The sequence below is a fragment of the Panulirus ornatus genome, chromosome 59, assembly GCF_036320965.1.
Source record: "Panulirus ornatus isolate Po-2019 chromosome 59, ASM3632096v1, whole genome shotgun sequence".
NCBI lineage: Eukaryota > Metazoa > Arthropoda > Malacostraca > Decapoda > Palinuridae > Panulirus > Panulirus ornatus.
Genome location: NC_092282.1, coordinates 1,821,590 through 1,839,907, shown reverse-complemented (window position 1 = coordinate 1,839,907; position 18,318 = coordinate 1,821,590). Strand labels below are relative to the sequence as shown.

Here is an 18,318-nt window from a genome sequence, read left to right as displayed (position 1 = left end):
AGTATTTTGAGGGTTTGGCGAATGTGTTTGATGATAAGAGTGGCAGATATAGGGTGTTAATATATACTAGATATGTGCTATTCATGCAGCGCTTGAGGATATAACGCATAAGTAAAGGAATTTCTAAAATGTATGTTAATAAAGAGGAAGGTCTATCATTCCACATAGTTCTCCGTCCCTTTGGCTCCAGCACACTCTAGCCTCGTTGCTCAGGGGTTCTCGGTTCAAACCCCCCGTTGTACATTAAAAAGTCTGTGTAATTTGGGAAATAAGTGGTCGAGGTGGTGAGGAGGATTTCCAACTCCCTCCCCCTTTAGTCATCTTCTACATCACACAGGGAATACGTGGGAAGTATTCTTTCTCCCCTATCTCCAGGGATAATATTTAAAAGAAAGCAGCAGGAAGTCAAAAGGAAGGTGCAAGGGCTGAAGAGAGGGTAAATGAGAGTTGGGGTGCAAAAGTAACATTAAACTTTAGGGAAAATAAAAAGATGTTTTGGAAGGAGGTAAATAACGTACGTAAGACAAAAGAACAAAGGAAACATCAGTGAAGAGGGCAAGGGGGGAAGTGATGACAGGTATTAGTGATGAAGCGAGTATTATGAAGGTTTGTTGAATGTGTTCAATGATAGACTGGCAGATGCAGGGTGTTTTGGTCGGGGTGGTGTGTGAAGTGAGAGGGTCTGGGAGAAAAGTTTGATTAAGAGAGATGAGGTGGTGAAAGCTTTGTGGAAGATGAAATTCGGCAAGGCGGCAGGTTTGGATGGTATTTCATTAGAATTTACTAAAAAAGGGAGTGACTGTGTTGTTGATTGGTTGGTAAGGATATTCATTGTATGTATGGATCATGGTGAAGTGCCTGAGGATCGGCTGAATGCATGCATAGTGCCATTGTACAAAGGCATAGGGGATAAAGGTGAGTGTTCTAACTAAAGAGGTATAAGTTTGTTCAGTATTCCTGGGATACTGTATGAAAGGGTATTGATTGAGAGGGTGAAGGCATCAGACTGGGGAGGAGCAGTGTGGTTTCAGAAGTGGTAAAGGATGTGTGGGTCAGGTGTTTGCTTTGAAGAATGTGTATGAGAAATACAAAGAAAAACAGATGGAATTGTGCAGAGCATTTATGGATCTGGAGAAGGCATATGATAGGGTTGACAGAGATGCTTTGTGGAAAGTCTTAAGAGTATATGGTGTGGGAGGTAAGTTACTAGAAGCAGTGAAAAGTTTTTACCAAAGATGCAAGGCATGTGTATGAGTACAATGAGAGGAGAGTGATTGGTTCCCAGTGAAGATCAGTCTACGGCAGGGGTGTGTGTTGTCTCCATGGTTGTCTAATTTGTTTACAGATGGGGTGGTTAAGGAGGTAAATGCAAGGTTCTGGAGAGAGGGGCGAGTATGCAGTCTATTGGGAATGAGAGGGCCTGGGAAGTGTCAGATGTAGTTCGCCAATGATACAGCTCTGGTGGCTGATTCGAGTGAAAAACTTAAGAAGTTGGTGACTGAGTTTGGAAAAGTGTGTGAAAGGAGAAAGTTGAGAGTAAATGTGAATAAGAGCAAGATTATTAGATTCAGTAAGGTTGAGGGACACGTTAACTGGGATGTAAGTTTGAATGTATAAAATTGGAGGAAGCGAAGTGGTTTAGAAAATGGAACCATGGAAACAGAAGTGAGCCACAGGGTGGGGGAAGGGGCAAAGGTTCTGGGAGCAAAGAAGAATTAGTGGAAGGAGAGAGTGTTATCTCGGAGAGCAAAAATGGGTATGTTTGAAGGAATAGTAGTTCCAAAAATACTATTTGGTTGCGAGGCATGGGATATAAACAGGGTTGTATGGAGGAGGGTGGATGTGTTGGAAATAAAATGCTTGAGGACAATACGTGATGTGAGGGGGTTTGATCGAAAAAGTAATGAAAGGGTAAGAGAGGTGTGTGGAAATATAAAGAGTGTGGTTGAGAGAGCAGAAGAGGGTGTGTAGAAATAGTTTGGACATATGGAGATAATGAGTGAGAAAAGATTGACAAAAAGGATACATATGTTAGAGGTGGAGGGAATAAGGAGAAGGAGACCAAATTGGAGGTGGAAGGATGAAATGAAAAAGATTTTGAGTGATCGGGGCCTGAATATAAAGGAAGGTGAGAGGTGTGCAAGTATCAGAGTGAATTGGAAGGATGTGGTATACCTGGGTCAATGTGCAGTTAATGGACAGAACCAAGGCATGTGAAACATCTGGGGTAAATCATGGAAAGGTCTGTGGGGCCTGGATAGGGAGCTGTGGTTTCAGTGCATTCCACACGACAGATAGAGACTGAGTGTGAATGAATGTGGCCGTTTTTGTCTGCTTTCCTGGCACTACCTCGCTGAAGTAATGGGTATCGATGCTGTTTCCTGTGGGGTGGGGTAGTGCCAGGAATGGATGAAGGCAAGCAAGTATGAATATGTAAATGTGTGTGTATGTATATGTCTGTGTATGTGTATGTATATGCTCACTTTCCTTTCAAACTGAAAAACTTTCCTGCTACACATTATGGGGTCATAACTGTTTTGGAAACATAGATATAAGATTGTAAAGAAATAAGTGTACAATACAGAAATTACTATAAAGGAAATGTTTCTTAATTCATCAATCTATTGTACTGTGCAGCTAGCACAAAAAAGATTCTAAACATGTACGTCATATAATCTACAAGTATTACCTGCGTCAAAGATTTTCATGAAACTGTACTGACTCTCCTTTTCTTCATCTAATGGTTCATACATGGAGCGGTAGTGTTCAATTCGTTTCAGGAAGTCTTTCACAGCATCTTCCTTCTCCATGTTGGCATAGTCTGGATTTGTTACCTTGCACTCCTACAGTTTGGAATAGAAGGAATAATGAAAATGTTATAGGGCCTTTCCTCAAGGAAATATACAATAATTACCTAAAATTGATACCTTGCAATTTCTTAGTTCCAGCAGTGAAATTAATCCTGAGTGAGTTAATTCCATGTACTAGCACCCTCCACCTCATATATGCAGTTATTGGAAAATGGAAGAGCTGAAGCCATATGATGCTGGCCACTGACCTAACCTCAAAGTAAACATCAAGTAATGCTGGATCCCCTGTAAGGGTTTGGGCAAATGGAAAAGACATGAAGTAATAGTGAGCACTGCAACTTGGTGGAAGAATATGTAAGAATAAATGGAAAGTAAGAGACAATTAATGATGTAAACGGGCAGTATGTAAAATGTATGGAATAAGAGCTACTTAAAAAGAGAAGTTTTAAAACATGGGAGGTATCTTACAATAAATAAATAATATATGAATCACAGAACCAGATGCCTAATCTTTGTATATAGTAGGTAGTAAAGACAACAACAAAAAAAAAGAAATCAAACCAGATAATAAAAAGGTTACCTCATCTGTCTTAAACATAAGGCCACTAAACCCTGCCAATCACAACTGATGGAAATGGTTTGAATTCACCAGACCAGTTTGGCCACCATAATCCTCAGGCAGTAGCTTTCTTAACTGCAGGCAATAAAAAAAAATCTGGTTCTCTCAGAACTATTTCTATTCAAGAATTTACTAACTCTTGACAGTAGTGAATGAGCTGTCAGTTACATGATATGCTTAATCATATGGCATCTGCATGACCTAGGTAGAGTCAAAGATAAGAATATGCCAGTTATGCAACTGTTTCCCCAAGATATTTTACAAGAAAAATTTCTGACATGACATCAATGTCCTGAATTACAGCTATGCCCCACATAACTATGAAGTTACATTCTTGAAAAACCTGTCGGTATACACAATGTTATAGGAACAAATGAAACCCGTTATATAAGGGTGTTATAATCCTGAGCTCTAATTTTCCACATCTAGCCATTAAATATGGAATAAAAATACAACTTAGCCTCAATACTTCTCAACACAATTACATCTAATTTCAAAAATAAATAAAAAACATACCAGAAAATGAAATGCTTTATCATTGTACACTGATACCTGTCTACTATTGTCTTTTCAGTCACAATTCTTGAAAACGTTTAGTGCTTAATATAAATAATGAATAAATATTCTACAACAACTTACATTTGAATTGCCAATTCAAGTGTAAGTTGTACAGCTATACATATACAAAGCTTACCATGATGTTTGTTTCTATTATTGCTGGATCATTGCATATGGACTCAATAAAAAAGAGCTTATATCCCATTCGCTGACAGACCACGTGATGGATCAGTTGGCGGCGCTCTTTGCTTGTGTTTGTTGCATCATATACTGCCACCATCCCTCCAGACTGGAGGAATTCACACACATCCTGTAAAGGAAGGTGCAAGGGGTTAATGAATGTAAGCTTTTTATATCATCAGATTATATTCCATTCATGTTACAATGCATTCCACAATCATAAAAAGAAGTTATCTGTAGTAGAACTTGTCTTCATACTTCAAAAATTCTAACACTTTTCTATGGAACTGGAGTGAGGGGAGTGAATGAATCATTTTTATATCTTTGAAAAAGGATGACGTTTTCATTATGGAATACAATGAGGTTGGGCTCTAATTGAAATGTTAAGAGGCTTAATGACTATAACTAAAATAGAGTAAAAAACTTTTTATAATTTTGAGGAAACAGAAACCATGCCTTTCATATGGGCCAGGTCATAATTGTCAACAATGACATGAGAATTGAGAGTTCCAAAGCTTTTCAAGGTGCAGGGATAGAAACAGATATAAAAGTTACCCACCCTCGAGATGCCATCAGCGGCATAATAATTTCATGACAAGACCTTGCCGAGTTATGAACTTATGATTCAAACAACTTTGCTATTATGAATATGTACTGAAATAATATAAATACTTCTATTTGCCACAAAATAAATGTGTGTGTTTCTTTACATTTCCTTTTGCACATCAAATTGCTTCTACCACTAAAGAATATTCAGATGCAATAATACATGAAAGCACTGGAAATGACTGATACTTTTTGGATAATTCAGTTCAATATGCTGACCAATATCTACTATTTGCAATTTTACAAGATAGACAATGGGGATGCCTTCCCTATCAATATCTACTATTTGCAATTTTACAAGATAGACAATGGGGATGCCTTCCCTATAAAGTCAAATCTTTGATTCTCTGTCTTCCAGCTCATCAACTCTCAAAAATATTCCCACATCTTGACCCACTACACTGAAGTACAGGCTCTCTTCCCTTTTCAACAGCTATCACTTTGGTCTCTGCTCTAAAGAGGTGAGTGTTTGCATGCCTTCACCATTACTTTCATTGGTATGGCACTGTAATAAATAATTACCGTGTGGCTGCCAGAAACTTTGAGGGTGGGCTATAATGATCTGTGTTTTCTCTACGGTGTTAAACCTTGAAACTTTATATACTTATATTTTTCTGAACAGCTTACATCTATGACCAGCCATTTTTAAAATGCCGGTAATCCACCCCCACAAAAATTCAAAGATTATTTCTCGCCTACTCTTTTCTTCATTATTTCTTTTGCCCTTGTTTGTTTCATTCAAGGTCTGGTTTCAATGAATATTTCTCCCTATGGTAACAAATGAAAAAAAAAAAAATGCAGACTTGCCTGCAGAGCATCAAGGGCACACTTATTTCTGATGTTTGTGCCTTCACGGTTTCTGGGGTGGAAAAAATCATGACCCTGGTACCGACCAAGGGCTTGTCGCCGGTAATCACCCACGTTAAATACTGAAAAAGTAACATAAACTTTACATAAACAAATATAATTTAAACATTTTTCTACATGAAATATAGAACGTAACCATCAAACTTCCTCTTCAATCATAAATTTTTCTACAAAACATGTTTTATGTGCAATAAAATATTTTCAAGGATTACGCTAAGATGAAACACATTCAAAATGAGATAAGTGTTTGGTAAAACAATAAGCAACAAGTGAATATGAAAGACGTGTACACAAACCTTTGGTAGGAAGACCAACCCATGTCAGGTAACGTGCAAGCTTCATGGCAATGTATGTCTTGCCACGGGCAGGTAAGCCAACCATTGCCACCACATGAGGGATGTTGACGTAGTCCATCCCAATCTCTGTTTGAAATGAGAGAATTTAAGCAAAGTTACATAATCATCTCACAGAGCTGGACGAACTATAATATAATGTAGTGAGCTTTAATTTCCAAAATGGAAGCGATCAGGTGCATAATGGGCGGACACATGAAAAAGATATTGTAACACTGTTGTTTCAGTAATGTTAGTTATCAGAGACCACATATACAACTACTTCATAAATGCTTCACACCACAAGCATACAAACTCCACTTCCTACTCGATAACTTTATTTAGCCCTCGAAATACTAGCACAGTTCCATTCCCAAACCATAACCCCACTACTAAGAACAAGCAGACAACCAACTTAACTACACCAAATGCACTAATCATAGCCTCACTAAACCATACCTTCAAACTTGACCACACCCTCGGCCTAACCATACCATATGTCGTGAACAAATACTTAACTTTGTTTACATCCTCAGCCTTGACCACACCTTCAGCCTAACCAGACCCTCAGCCTTGACCACACTAAATTAGCCATAGCATCAGCCAATACCCTACTTTTAATTTAGCCACACCCTTTGAAACAAAGCAAACCCTTTCAGAGCCAAAATCCTTGAAGCCAAAAGACAATTTTAATCCTGAATTATAACATCAACAATACTTTCCTTATCAAACCACGTTAACTAAAACACAAGCTATCCAGTCTAACCACAACTTCAACCTACGACACAAACCCAGAACCACAACCATACTCCATCAACAACTAAATGAACTAATTTCAACCATACATAAGAAGCAACCTAATCAACCATCTCAAGACAGGATATACGCCAACCACATCAAGCAATCCCAACCCTGGAATAATGCTACTGCTTTTTTACAAGTTTACAATCACAGCCTCACTTTCAAACCCTACTTACCCATCTCTACAACTTCAACCACAATCCTACTCAGTAACTAATACTCTACTTCCGTACTAGAATTTGAACTCGTAACTATAACTCATCTACTAATTTAACAAGACCTTACCGTAACCCAACCAATACAATCCCATCTATTCACAACAAGAGTAAGTACTATTTATGATCCCCTAGCCACTAAACATAACATCGCCCACTAACCATAACCTGGATCACAAAAGCTCCCACTAAAACTGCCTATATATCCATAACCGCACCCATCAATCACATACCCGACCCAATTTCTAAATCAATATCGTCCTATTCCATACTAAGAAATGACCTTTAAAAGATAACTCCCATCTTATTCATAAATACATTTGCTTCCGAGAACGCATAAAACAAGACATACTAAACTCCTCCTAAGAGTCAAAAAAGATAGCAGTCACAAATGGAAACAGCCAACACCTGCCAAGCTCAAGGAGATGGGAGTCTGCAGTGAACATATACGTGAGAAACAAGCGCACATAATCCTATATTCTTTATTAGGGAGTTTAAATTAATTAACCCTCTAAAAACAGTGGAAACCGAGCGCCTATAAACAGTAAACGAAAAACACTTACCAAGACTGAATCACATCCCTTTAAACATGACACCCATAACTCATGCCGCCATATCCTATGCGAGGATCACTAGTGACGAGATGCCATGATAGACCACAGACCTCGCGTAGGATTCCTAAAATTATGTTGAAGTCGTTTTCCAGGCATGCCCTAATTTTTTCATTCTGGACCTTAATAATCATGTAAAAAAAAAAAAAAACTAAAATTACACCCACCTGCTGCCCCCGAGCTTCTCTCCCGATAGCTCCATCTCATTCCCACATGGAAATCTTTGTTCAATACCTGATGTTCATCTACTAAGGTCATCTTAGGTTACGAGATTACTAAGGACCATGAAATTCATGGATGAAAATCTGCAGTAAAAGGTTAGTGAATGGTGTTCCTACCTTTATTTATTCATTTATTTTTGCTCAGATTCTGCCCCCGCAACGTAACAAAAAGGAATCACATGACAACGCAAAGGTAACTTTGAATAATAAAAAATCATACAAGAAGGTATAGATATTTTTCCTTCCTGTAAGAAATCTAAGTTAAAAAGGTTCCTTCAAAGCGAGAGAAACTTCAAATGCAATTAAGGTCCGAGATTAATTTACAACTTCAAGTAATAAATTCCTTACCATCGGTCATAAAATCTACGATAAAACAAAGTACTGTTTCAGGTCGAGATAAGGAATCTCGTTACCTAACACCTACACATTACCACTGTGAGTGGACTTGCATTCTAATGTTACAGATACATTTCGTAAAGTTTATTATAATAAAATGCAATCCACGTAGAACGTAAGAGACGGAAGTGAACCTTCCCAAGACGATGTTGTGATACAACCTTATTCTTCACAGACACGTACACCTCATCACTGTAATCATCGACAATTATGTAATCATCGTGTAGTACAACTTTAACAGTAAATCAAAAAAAATATTCAACTCCATTAGCTGACACTTATCGCACACGTCTCATATTTAATGATATTCAGTACCGTACTCAACTTCCTCGGTCATCGTAAACCACTCCATCAACAAGAACAATGCAGTTAATTTCTACAAGCAACACCATCATTAAGTAACTTACACATCTCCATCAGCCAGTCAGGTGTTGCTTACCCGAGGACAGAAACGGAGTACACGACTCAATAATTTGGTAATAAAAGAAAAATTCAGGAATTAATCGCCTGGTTTGGACAAATGACAATGTATCGCATTCTGAATATTTACCAAATCTTCCTGTGTAGTATGAACAGATCTTTCTAATCGGGAAAAGAGACTATTTAGGTACAATATTTCATTTTTCAGAAATGTTCGTTTGGGGTTTGTAGCTCAACCAGCAAGAAGTCTTCCAGGATAATGAACTCCCTTCCCAGGATCGGCGAGGGTGGTGTCCTCTCCCCTGCACACAGATATCGTTTATATACTTCACAATCTGAGAGGTAATCTTGGCAGGGGAAAAAGCTGTTTTCAATACAGGTATGTACATAACAATGAAAACCAAGTCTTAGATATGGTTCTGTTATTTAGACTTACTGCTTCCCTAACACTACATCTTTCTCTGGAATTGAAATGCAGCCCATGTTGTTGATCGCTAAATGTCCCAGCAACAGTGAGCAGGTCGAGGAATATAAGGCTCGCACCTTACCCTATCGACGTTGGGGCCTCGAACTACATATTCAGTCTCTAGCCCTCTATGTGCCTTGGACCGGCCATGGTGGCCCTCAAACATGCCTAGTACTGGTCCTGGCCACGATCAAGTCTAGGAACGACCCTGCAAACAGGCAGCCGAGCCTCCAGACAGACTTTCACTTGCTAGCCAGCCCAGCCCCTACGTACCACACGCCAGGCTGCGGCCTCCTAACCCAGACAAACCATCAGTTCAATGAACCTTTTCTGCGTCACACCAATTCTTCCACAGGTTATAATGGTGACGCACCTTCATCTCCGCCTTCTTGGCATACATCAGCTACGCTCACGTGTACAACGAATCCATACTCAAAGCAACAAAGATTACATGTTCTCAACGTGCGCATGTATGGCTTCTTTACGTATGTCAGACTAGTGGCACTATGACGCGGTGATGAAGATAACAGACTTACTTAATCCTTGAGAGTAACTTGAATAGTGTATGCCTAAGATGGATTTAAACGAAAATTTTTGGGGATCAGGTCCATACGTAAGGCCAGCGGGGTCTCATCAGGATGTCAGCTTAATATGGTCAAGACAAAATAATAATAATGATAATAATAATAATAATAATAATAATAATAAAAGAACTGAAATTATGTCTGAAGTGGTTTCCTTGGTTGGAATTACACCCCTCACACGGAGGATTGTACAACCTACAAGACCTGTGCTCACCCTTGCCCCGTCCCTTTTTATAACTCTTTCTAACTTTCTGCGGATAGCGCTACGCGATAGCTCTGCGTGGTGTCAAAATCTTGTGGTAGTGCGTACTTCCTTGGTCAGCTGAGTCTACCCTGGGAGATACCTAGCCCGCCCGCCTGTTGGCCAGGGGAAGAGAGTCACAAGACGTGACACTGTCAAGGGTACATGAACGCGTCAGTCACACCCTAACCTAACGAATGCTCAGCCGCACCCCACGTGACGGACAGTAGTCCCACGTCTCGCGAGACGGAAACTGTAGTATACAGTATATCTTGAAACCTAATTCATTCTTCGTTTTACGAGTAACTAAGACAATCTATTTCTGTAGAAATTTGCTCACTTTTTCTTCTCATTCTGAGTAAGCCCGCTTGGAGGCTGTTCAGTGCTTTTGAACGTAGATAAATTCGCTTTATTTCTAAAATCTTAGTACATTCAGATAAAAGGAAGCCATCCAAAACACGGTGAGGTGACTGCAATACACTTTTCCCTGGTAAAGACAAATGCCGCTAGCCAACCCAGAAGACCACGGCTGCTGGCAAAGATGCAGAGACGATCTAGAATTATCATCCCCTTTTCATAACAACGTAATTTAACCTTACTGCCAGAAAGTGATCCACTTCTAATACATTGCCAAACAGCGAAAGTACCGATCTTGACCTGAGGAGACGATTACGTTAGCAGATTTATGTATCCACATTCGCTAGGCAAGGAAAGGATTTGTATGATGAAGCAACGCAATGTAATATTCCAGTTACCAAGAGAATAACAGCCTGAGCTAGAATATATTCCTTATGATTGTTTTATTGTTTCTATAATTAGGGTGCTGCTGAGCGGTCATATAACAATTTATATACATATCCTTCTTTCAGAGAAAAATGGAAGATGTAAAAAGAGAAAAAAAAAATATGTATATATTCTCCTCTATCTTTACTATGCAATCCTTGGTAAGAATTCTTGTCCCAGGATGCAGTCTTTCACACACACTTAGGAGTGTATATATAACGCAGGATCCCTTTCAGAAATGGTCCTGGTTTTACTCCAGGATCTCTTTTTCAGGGGTTCCTGAAGTTCCAAGTATATCCTTCACTTAAGAGCAAGGGCAGAATGGTCTCCATTGAAGCGAGAAGTCCTCTATCTCTAGTCTTGACTACCATGTTGCCACATGACAACGATGCAGCATTGCCAAAAGTGACCATTTGCAGTGCAACTTAAATAAGGAGTTCAGTATATATATATATATATATATATATATATATATATATATATATATATATATATATCACTTTACAGCTAGCGCGCCACGAGGTAGCGCCAGGAACAAGCGAAGAAAGGACAGACCCGCCTAAATCCACTCTCCCACCGTCATGTGCAACGTAACGAAACCACAGCTCCCTTTCCACAACCAGGCCCCCACAAACCCCTTCTGGGCCCACCGGGACACTCCACATGCCCCGGCTCAGCCTATCGACAGCACGCCGACTCCAGCACAACAGCCCCAACGTCACCCATCCCATGCACGCCCCTCACCCTCTTGCATGTTCAGAACTCGATCGCTCATACTGATTTTCACTCCATCCTTCCATCTCCAATTTGGTCTCCCCACTTTCCTTGATCCCTCCACTTCTGACACATATAACCTTCCTATGTACTTTTCTTCACCCTCTCTTTACTTATGTCCAAAGCATTTCAGCTCAACCCCTTCAGCTCTCTTAACAACTCTCTTTTTATTATCACACATCTCCCTTACCCTTTCATTACTCGATCAAAACACCTCAAACCAAAAATTGGCTTAAAAAATTTCATTTCCAACACATCCACCCTCTTTCGCAAAGCCTTATAATAGGCCCATGTCCCGCATCCATATAGTATTGTCGGAAATAATGTAACTTCAAACATACCCATTTTTGCCCTCGCAGACAACGCTAACACCCATTTTTGTCTTCACGTATAACGGTCTGTCTTTCCACACATTCTTCAGCGCTGCCACAACTTTCGCCCTCACCGACTCTACGACTTATTTTCGCTTTCATGACAGTATTCGCTGCCATGTCCACTGCCAAGTGCCTAAAACCTTTTACATCTAAGTTTTCTCCAATCAGACACACCCCAACTCACCTGCCCCTCAACCCAGCTAAACATAATACCCTTGCTTTTATTCTTATTTACTCTCAACTACCTCTTTTCACACACTCTTCCATACTCAGTCACCAACTTCTGCAGTTTCTCACTGGAATCTTCCACCACTGTGAAGCATTAGCAAACAACTCACTTCCTTGGCCCTCTCATACCTGACAGACTGTATACTCGCCCCTCTAAGACTCTAGCATTTACCTCCATCACCATCCCATTATATTATATTATATCATATATATATATATATATATATATATATATATATATATATATATATATATATATATATATACGTTTAGGCAGCTAAAATATCACCGCTATCGAACTTCTACCCTAATGAACAACTACGGATATTGGAACCATTTCCACAAGTTTAATCAATTAACAAGCAAAACCACCATTGTTATAAACTATTTCTTAATGGCACTGATGCACACGAAAGCACCATGGAGACCTGCTCTCAAGTCTGAGAGCACGCCTTAGAGAACACCAGTTATCAATAATGGTACCATTTGCCACTTGAAGAGATTCAACCTTACGACTCAGAAACCTTGGTGTCTAAATAATATAACCAATTATTACCAATGTGAATTCCTTTTTCTTTTAAATGGAGTCTGTTACTAAGTCTTTAACAAGAGCAAAGGTTAGTTAACTCTCCCCAAACGATCACTTTCTAGCATGATGGGAACTCCTAAGAGTTCGTTATTTTCGAAGAAAAGTCATAAGATCCATATAATTTACTGAGGACCAGAGAAAGGCCTTATGAAGGTATCCGGCAAGCGGCTTTGTCATCTGAGAGTACCAATGCTCCCCGACGAGTTATTAAACATTCATTATGACGCAACCTTTGCTGAAGACCAAATTGTTTTGACGTATGTGAACAATCTCCATAACAACCAGACCTAGTCTTAACGTTTGCTTAGGTTAACAAGCGTTTAGGTATCATAGAGACGGGCATGTAAACATTCAAACACCCTAACAGATAGTTCTTCCACCAAACTGACTTAATCTGCCGCTGACCACAACGGAATGAATACAAAAAATGCGTATGATAGGTCCTTAAGCACTCCGTCAAAACAACAACAACCATCAAAAACGAAACCATCGACCGCTCTCTCGATTCCACTTAACCAAACATACCAAATCCCTTAAACAGTACGGGAGAAACTCGGCACACCAAGATCTGTTGATGTTAAGGAATGCTAGTCAGTTCTCGACAGGGTTGGCACCCCTGAAGGGTACACTTTCATCGCAGTAAATCTATATATCATTTCAAGTTCAGCTGGGCAAGTCCAAGTCATACATACATACATCTCCGCTTCACACCGTGCACAATCATCCAAAAACACTGATATCCTGTCATACATTCTGTAGACATAATTTTACGAATAATAAATGTAACAGCGTATGTGGCAAGTACTAGTGTATGGCCTTGACGATACTGGAAGCATCTTTCAAAACATCCCACGAACCACGAAATACCCATACAATTAAGAAAACTAAGTCATTTCTACAGACAAAACCTGCAGAAAGAAATTTTCTCAATTAGCTTATCTTAATATATCAGAGAGATCAAGTTAGATATTCTGGTACCCATGAACGCGGAGTAAGTTCGACTAGAGAGGGCATATCTCAGTGCTGCCAATACGACGTTCATCAGCAATTACTAGAATTACTGAAACTTCATAACTTATACCGGCGACTGATGATAACCGTATGATGATGCACTAACTTATACCGGCGACTGATGATAACCATATGATGATGCACTAACTTATACCGGCGACTGATGATAACCGTATGATGATGCACTAACTTATACCGGCGACTGATGATAACCATATGATGATGCACTAACTTATACCGGCGACTGATGATAACCGTATGATGATGCACTAACTTATACCGGCGACTGATGATAACCATATGATGATGCACTAACTTCACAGGGCCGAGTCCCTTAACCTTAAAGTGGTCGAGCGCTAGTGTTTGGGGGTTGTTGGAGTCTGGTGTCCGTTCTGAGCTTACTACCATCGCTCACACCAATATTTCGTTTCAATCCTCCTTCGTGATGTCCTGAATTCCATATAAATCACCGGCTCAAAAGTAGAGGTATTGTGAATACTAATTTCAGATCACACGAAATTTTTGCGTCAAGAAATCTATGGATATGTGCATAAATCGGCCAATGACAAATGCTACTATCTTGTTACAGGTTTAACAATCAACAACGGCACACTTGGTCGTCCTAGTCAAAGTAAACAACAAAATGGATCTATACTTAATAATCAGATAATTCATGCCTTGCTCAGTTTCAAAACAGCAGTTAATCAGGCTTAGAAAACTTCATGATGTAGCCACAAGACCACAATATGATACGACCCCACACCCCCTCTCACCAAAGATAAAGATATCCACTTACTCGACCTCAAAATAGATTATACTTTTCATAACTATCATCATACCCAGTGTCTATCTCAAGGTAACATTTTTGAGAAGGGGCTGTGACTACCAACAGCTTCTAAACTCGTTAAGAGAATAGTGATGCGAGAATAATTATCATTACCATAAAGGTTTGCCTTCTACTGGGACCCGTGTGGGATACCTTACATGACTGGTTCCCTGAAGAATCATCGAAGTCAATGGTAAGCTGATAAGCTCAGGGTAACTTGTTGGAGACAAACTCGTCTGCATAAAGTTATGATAATGCTATCTCTCAGCAAACACTGCTGACGTCAATGGCCACAGGACCAAGTCTGTCCAGAGATACATTAACAGAGGTCTTGCTTCTGACTCATCTATGAAAAGCCGGTGTTCAAAACACCTGTAACGGTTCAAACATAAGAATCAACGTATATCTAAAGCGCCAAAACCTTGATAACTCACTGCACTCTACAGACACTCGCATGATAATGTGTCACCTTAACCTGTTCCGACCGAAATTATTTTACTATAAACAACTTTTGGGTAATAAATTATAATTATGCTACTGTACAACCTTATAGTATTTTTCCTGGTCGAACAAAAATACGCTGGTCGCATGTCCAGGTGGTAGCATACGGTATCGGCCTCGTGACGTCATGACGCCACACCATCGTCCACATTCTAAAGGTTAAGCAAAATTTCCACATATAATAAGGTAATGACCACATCACCCAAACAGTTATGATGAGTTATCCATACATTTATTAAGGTTACAAATTCCTTGAGAACGTGTACACAGTGTGAATGTGTGGTGCATACCTGCCATAAAACCGGTACTGTTGCCACCCCAACAGCTTCCTCCTAGGATTGGAATTCATGTCTTTGTTGCATTTTCATATGCGCTGCAGGTTTGCCGGGTTCACTTCTGTACCAACAATTTCTCTAACGTAAAAGTTCAGGGGTTCAATCAAGATTCATTGGTTTATTCAGTACATAATGCTGACAAAAACATTACATACACTTACATCCGCTGGTATCATAAACTATCTCGGAAAAATGTTCGAAGACTATAACCTTGTGGTAAATTATCAAGGGAACCTTACACTTTATCACAGGCGCCGTACTGTAAACGTCGAGCATACAATGTATACAGGGTTCGAGCATACAACATAGGGGTAGAGCATTCGGTGATGTGGGACGGGATGGGGTGTTGCGAGAAGGGGCGAGGAAGGGGGGTGAGGTCTGGAGGGGCGGCACGACATGTGCCCGGGCTGGCCAGGAAGCGAGAAGGGAACAGAGGGTGAAACAGGCTTGGGAACTAGAAACATACGTAAATTCACTGTAATGGAGCTGGTAAGAATAAAATCCAACGACACTCAGAAGGAGCAACAAGTTAGCACACCAGAAGAGCTGTTAAAGCCCTGGGTCACATACAAATATTACAAGGTTTGTTTTAAAAATACAACAAACGAACCACCAAGGGAAAGGAGTCTCTACGCATTTAGGCACCTTCCAGATAGCCAAAATTACATTGGTGAACGCCATAATCTAACCTAACCTAACCTTCACTCCTACACTCACAAACCTCGCCCCTAAAACGCACGCTGAAGTCACAGATGATGCAAAATTGGGCTCCACGAATAGTCATAAAAGAATAGCAAGCCTATACCGAAAATACCATGAAAAAAACGGCCTGATCATTAAACCAACTGGATCATACTTATGAAAAGCAGGACTGCGCGTATGGAAGATACTACAGGGCTACGACGACACAAACTAAAGACATCTCCGAGACTTTAACAGCCATGTAATCACGGAATATCCTTGGATTCCACGGTGCCTCAAAGCTCTAAGGGAGTCCCTAGCCATCCAAAGATACCTCCACTGAACAGCTCTTAGTTTAGGGTGGCCAAAATTTCTCATGTTCCCATACCAAGAAACATATCACTACATACACACACCTAGCCTAACGGAGGGGAGGGGGGGGGGCTGGGGTTATGTAAACCCGGGTACCAAAAACAAGTTTCTAACAAACATTCCAAATACATTAGAAATCGTCCACTAGAGGCTTGTATACTGTTTAACTCTTGCCTTTCAGAGTTCGCCTTTCTCTATTTACATCCTCCTTCTCCCAAGCCAACATAAAGGAAATAAAATGGTAGAAATGGGGGAGACGAGGGCAAGCCTTCACATATTTTTGTTACATGAATTACCATGAAGTATAAACACAACAAACTGCGAAATTATATCTTCCAAGGCGAGGTGAAGCGTCGAGACCTTCCTACGTCTTTGGCTTTAGTTGCTTGAAATTTCCAAAAATAATTAAGAATTAATGTGAAAAATAAGTGCTAATGATGCATATGTCACTGACAAAAGATAAAGTTTAGCAATAATAAAAATCTCGCCTTTGGAGGTGGTATGTATAATTTCGCTTGCAGGTCATCGAATGCAATGTTTAATAAAGCTGTAATAAGCTGATTACCACAGTCGGGAAATATAATGTCAACAAACAGAACTATTTTCCACAAATATGTTTTAGAAAAACAGTAAACAACTGCTGGGCCGAACACAATATTAATAAATCAGTTGCATGGAAAGATTAGTCATCTCTTCATATAACTTCAGTTTAAAACACTTTTATTTATACATTAAACGCTCTATTGATAAAGTGGGCGAAAGGCACATTCCATTGCCATCAACAAAGCTGAATTCAACAAAATATGAAAGAACATAAGACCGTTGACTAATACCATTCACAACATAATCTATCTTTACTGATAAGGTAAATCAACTGACAACTGCACCTATTATTGTTCCATATATGTCTACATCTCGGAGAAATAAAATAACTCATAGTAATACTATTTGTGAGTAATGGGAGAGGGATTATCACAGGAAAGCATGACAACAGTGAACGTCAGTGTTGTTTAGACTTTAATGTTAATATCTGGAGAAACAGCAAGACTCCCGCTCAGGCAGAGTTGCCAGTTGTGTAAGCACGTCTCCGATTGGTTGAGAGTGCTCCGCGCTCGCTTCTCATTGGTTGCCTCGAGGGTGTGGCGGAGGTGCGGCTCATCACGTCCGATTCTAGGGATGTAATAATCTGGCTATATCTGGATATTCTACAAACACGTAAACATGAGTAGGTACTTGTAAACAACCAAACTGATAAAAAAATGCTTTATATACTTCTTACCAATCACATACACTGTTTTCAAACTTTCATCTCAACATCTTGCATAGCCTTCCTCCGCCGGCTGAACACTCCTGTGAATGTCGTTTCAAAGTCAAGTTCTACAATGGAAAGGTCAACCCATGTGACGCCCACCGAAACAACTCCCATACTTGATAACCCGGATAAAATACCTTAAGCATAACGCATGACCAAGATAACTAAACTGTGATTCCCTCTTCAGCATCATGCAAATTGGAGTTACTACCACATTATCGCACATCCCAAATATGCCTCGTTTGCTCGGGGAAAGTGTTTGCACGGACGCCTTAACCAAATTGCGACATGACCAAGATGGGGCAGGGGATTGACTCCACCACGTCGTCATCACCTCCCGGTATGTTAGCAGGCTAGCTCTTCAGGGTGTTGACAACCAGCTTGGGTACGCGGTAAATGATGTTAAACGTGATTGATTTGACTGATTTGTGCCGGTGTCCCCGGCAAATTCATCGTGCACCCCCCATACTCATCCTGTGAGACAAGCCTAAACCTGACAAGTGCCCTTGTCTTTACACGCCTCCACTCCTCCCTCCTCTGACAAAATCTGAGAACATAGTTTCTCAAACTTAAGGTAAGACAGCATGCCCTTTCACCTGACCCGT

General features: G+C 40.0%; 1 protein-coding gene across 2 annotated transcripts in view; it reads right to left on the bottom strand.

Annotated features, from left to right (window-relative positions):
* Positions 1-18,318, bottom strand: part of LOC139767144 (6-phosphofructo-2-kinase/fructose-2,6-bisphosphatase 1-like) — a 91,503-nt gene that overhangs the window by 35,755 nt on the left and 37,430 nt on the right. For both annotated transcript variants that reach the window (XM_071696173.1, XM_071696172.1), the window contains exons 2-5: positions 5,937-6,062; positions 5,581-5,702; positions 4,124-4,297; positions 2,690-2,843 (exon numbers count right to left, since the gene is read on the bottom strand). In XM_071696173.1, coding sequence (XP_071552274.1) covers positions 2,690-2,843; positions 4,124-4,297; positions 5,581-5,702; positions 5,937-6,062 — 576 coding nt within the window. The remainder of the gene's footprint in view (positions 1-2,689; positions 2,844-4,123; positions 4,298-5,580; positions 5,703-5,936; positions 6,063-18,318) is intronic.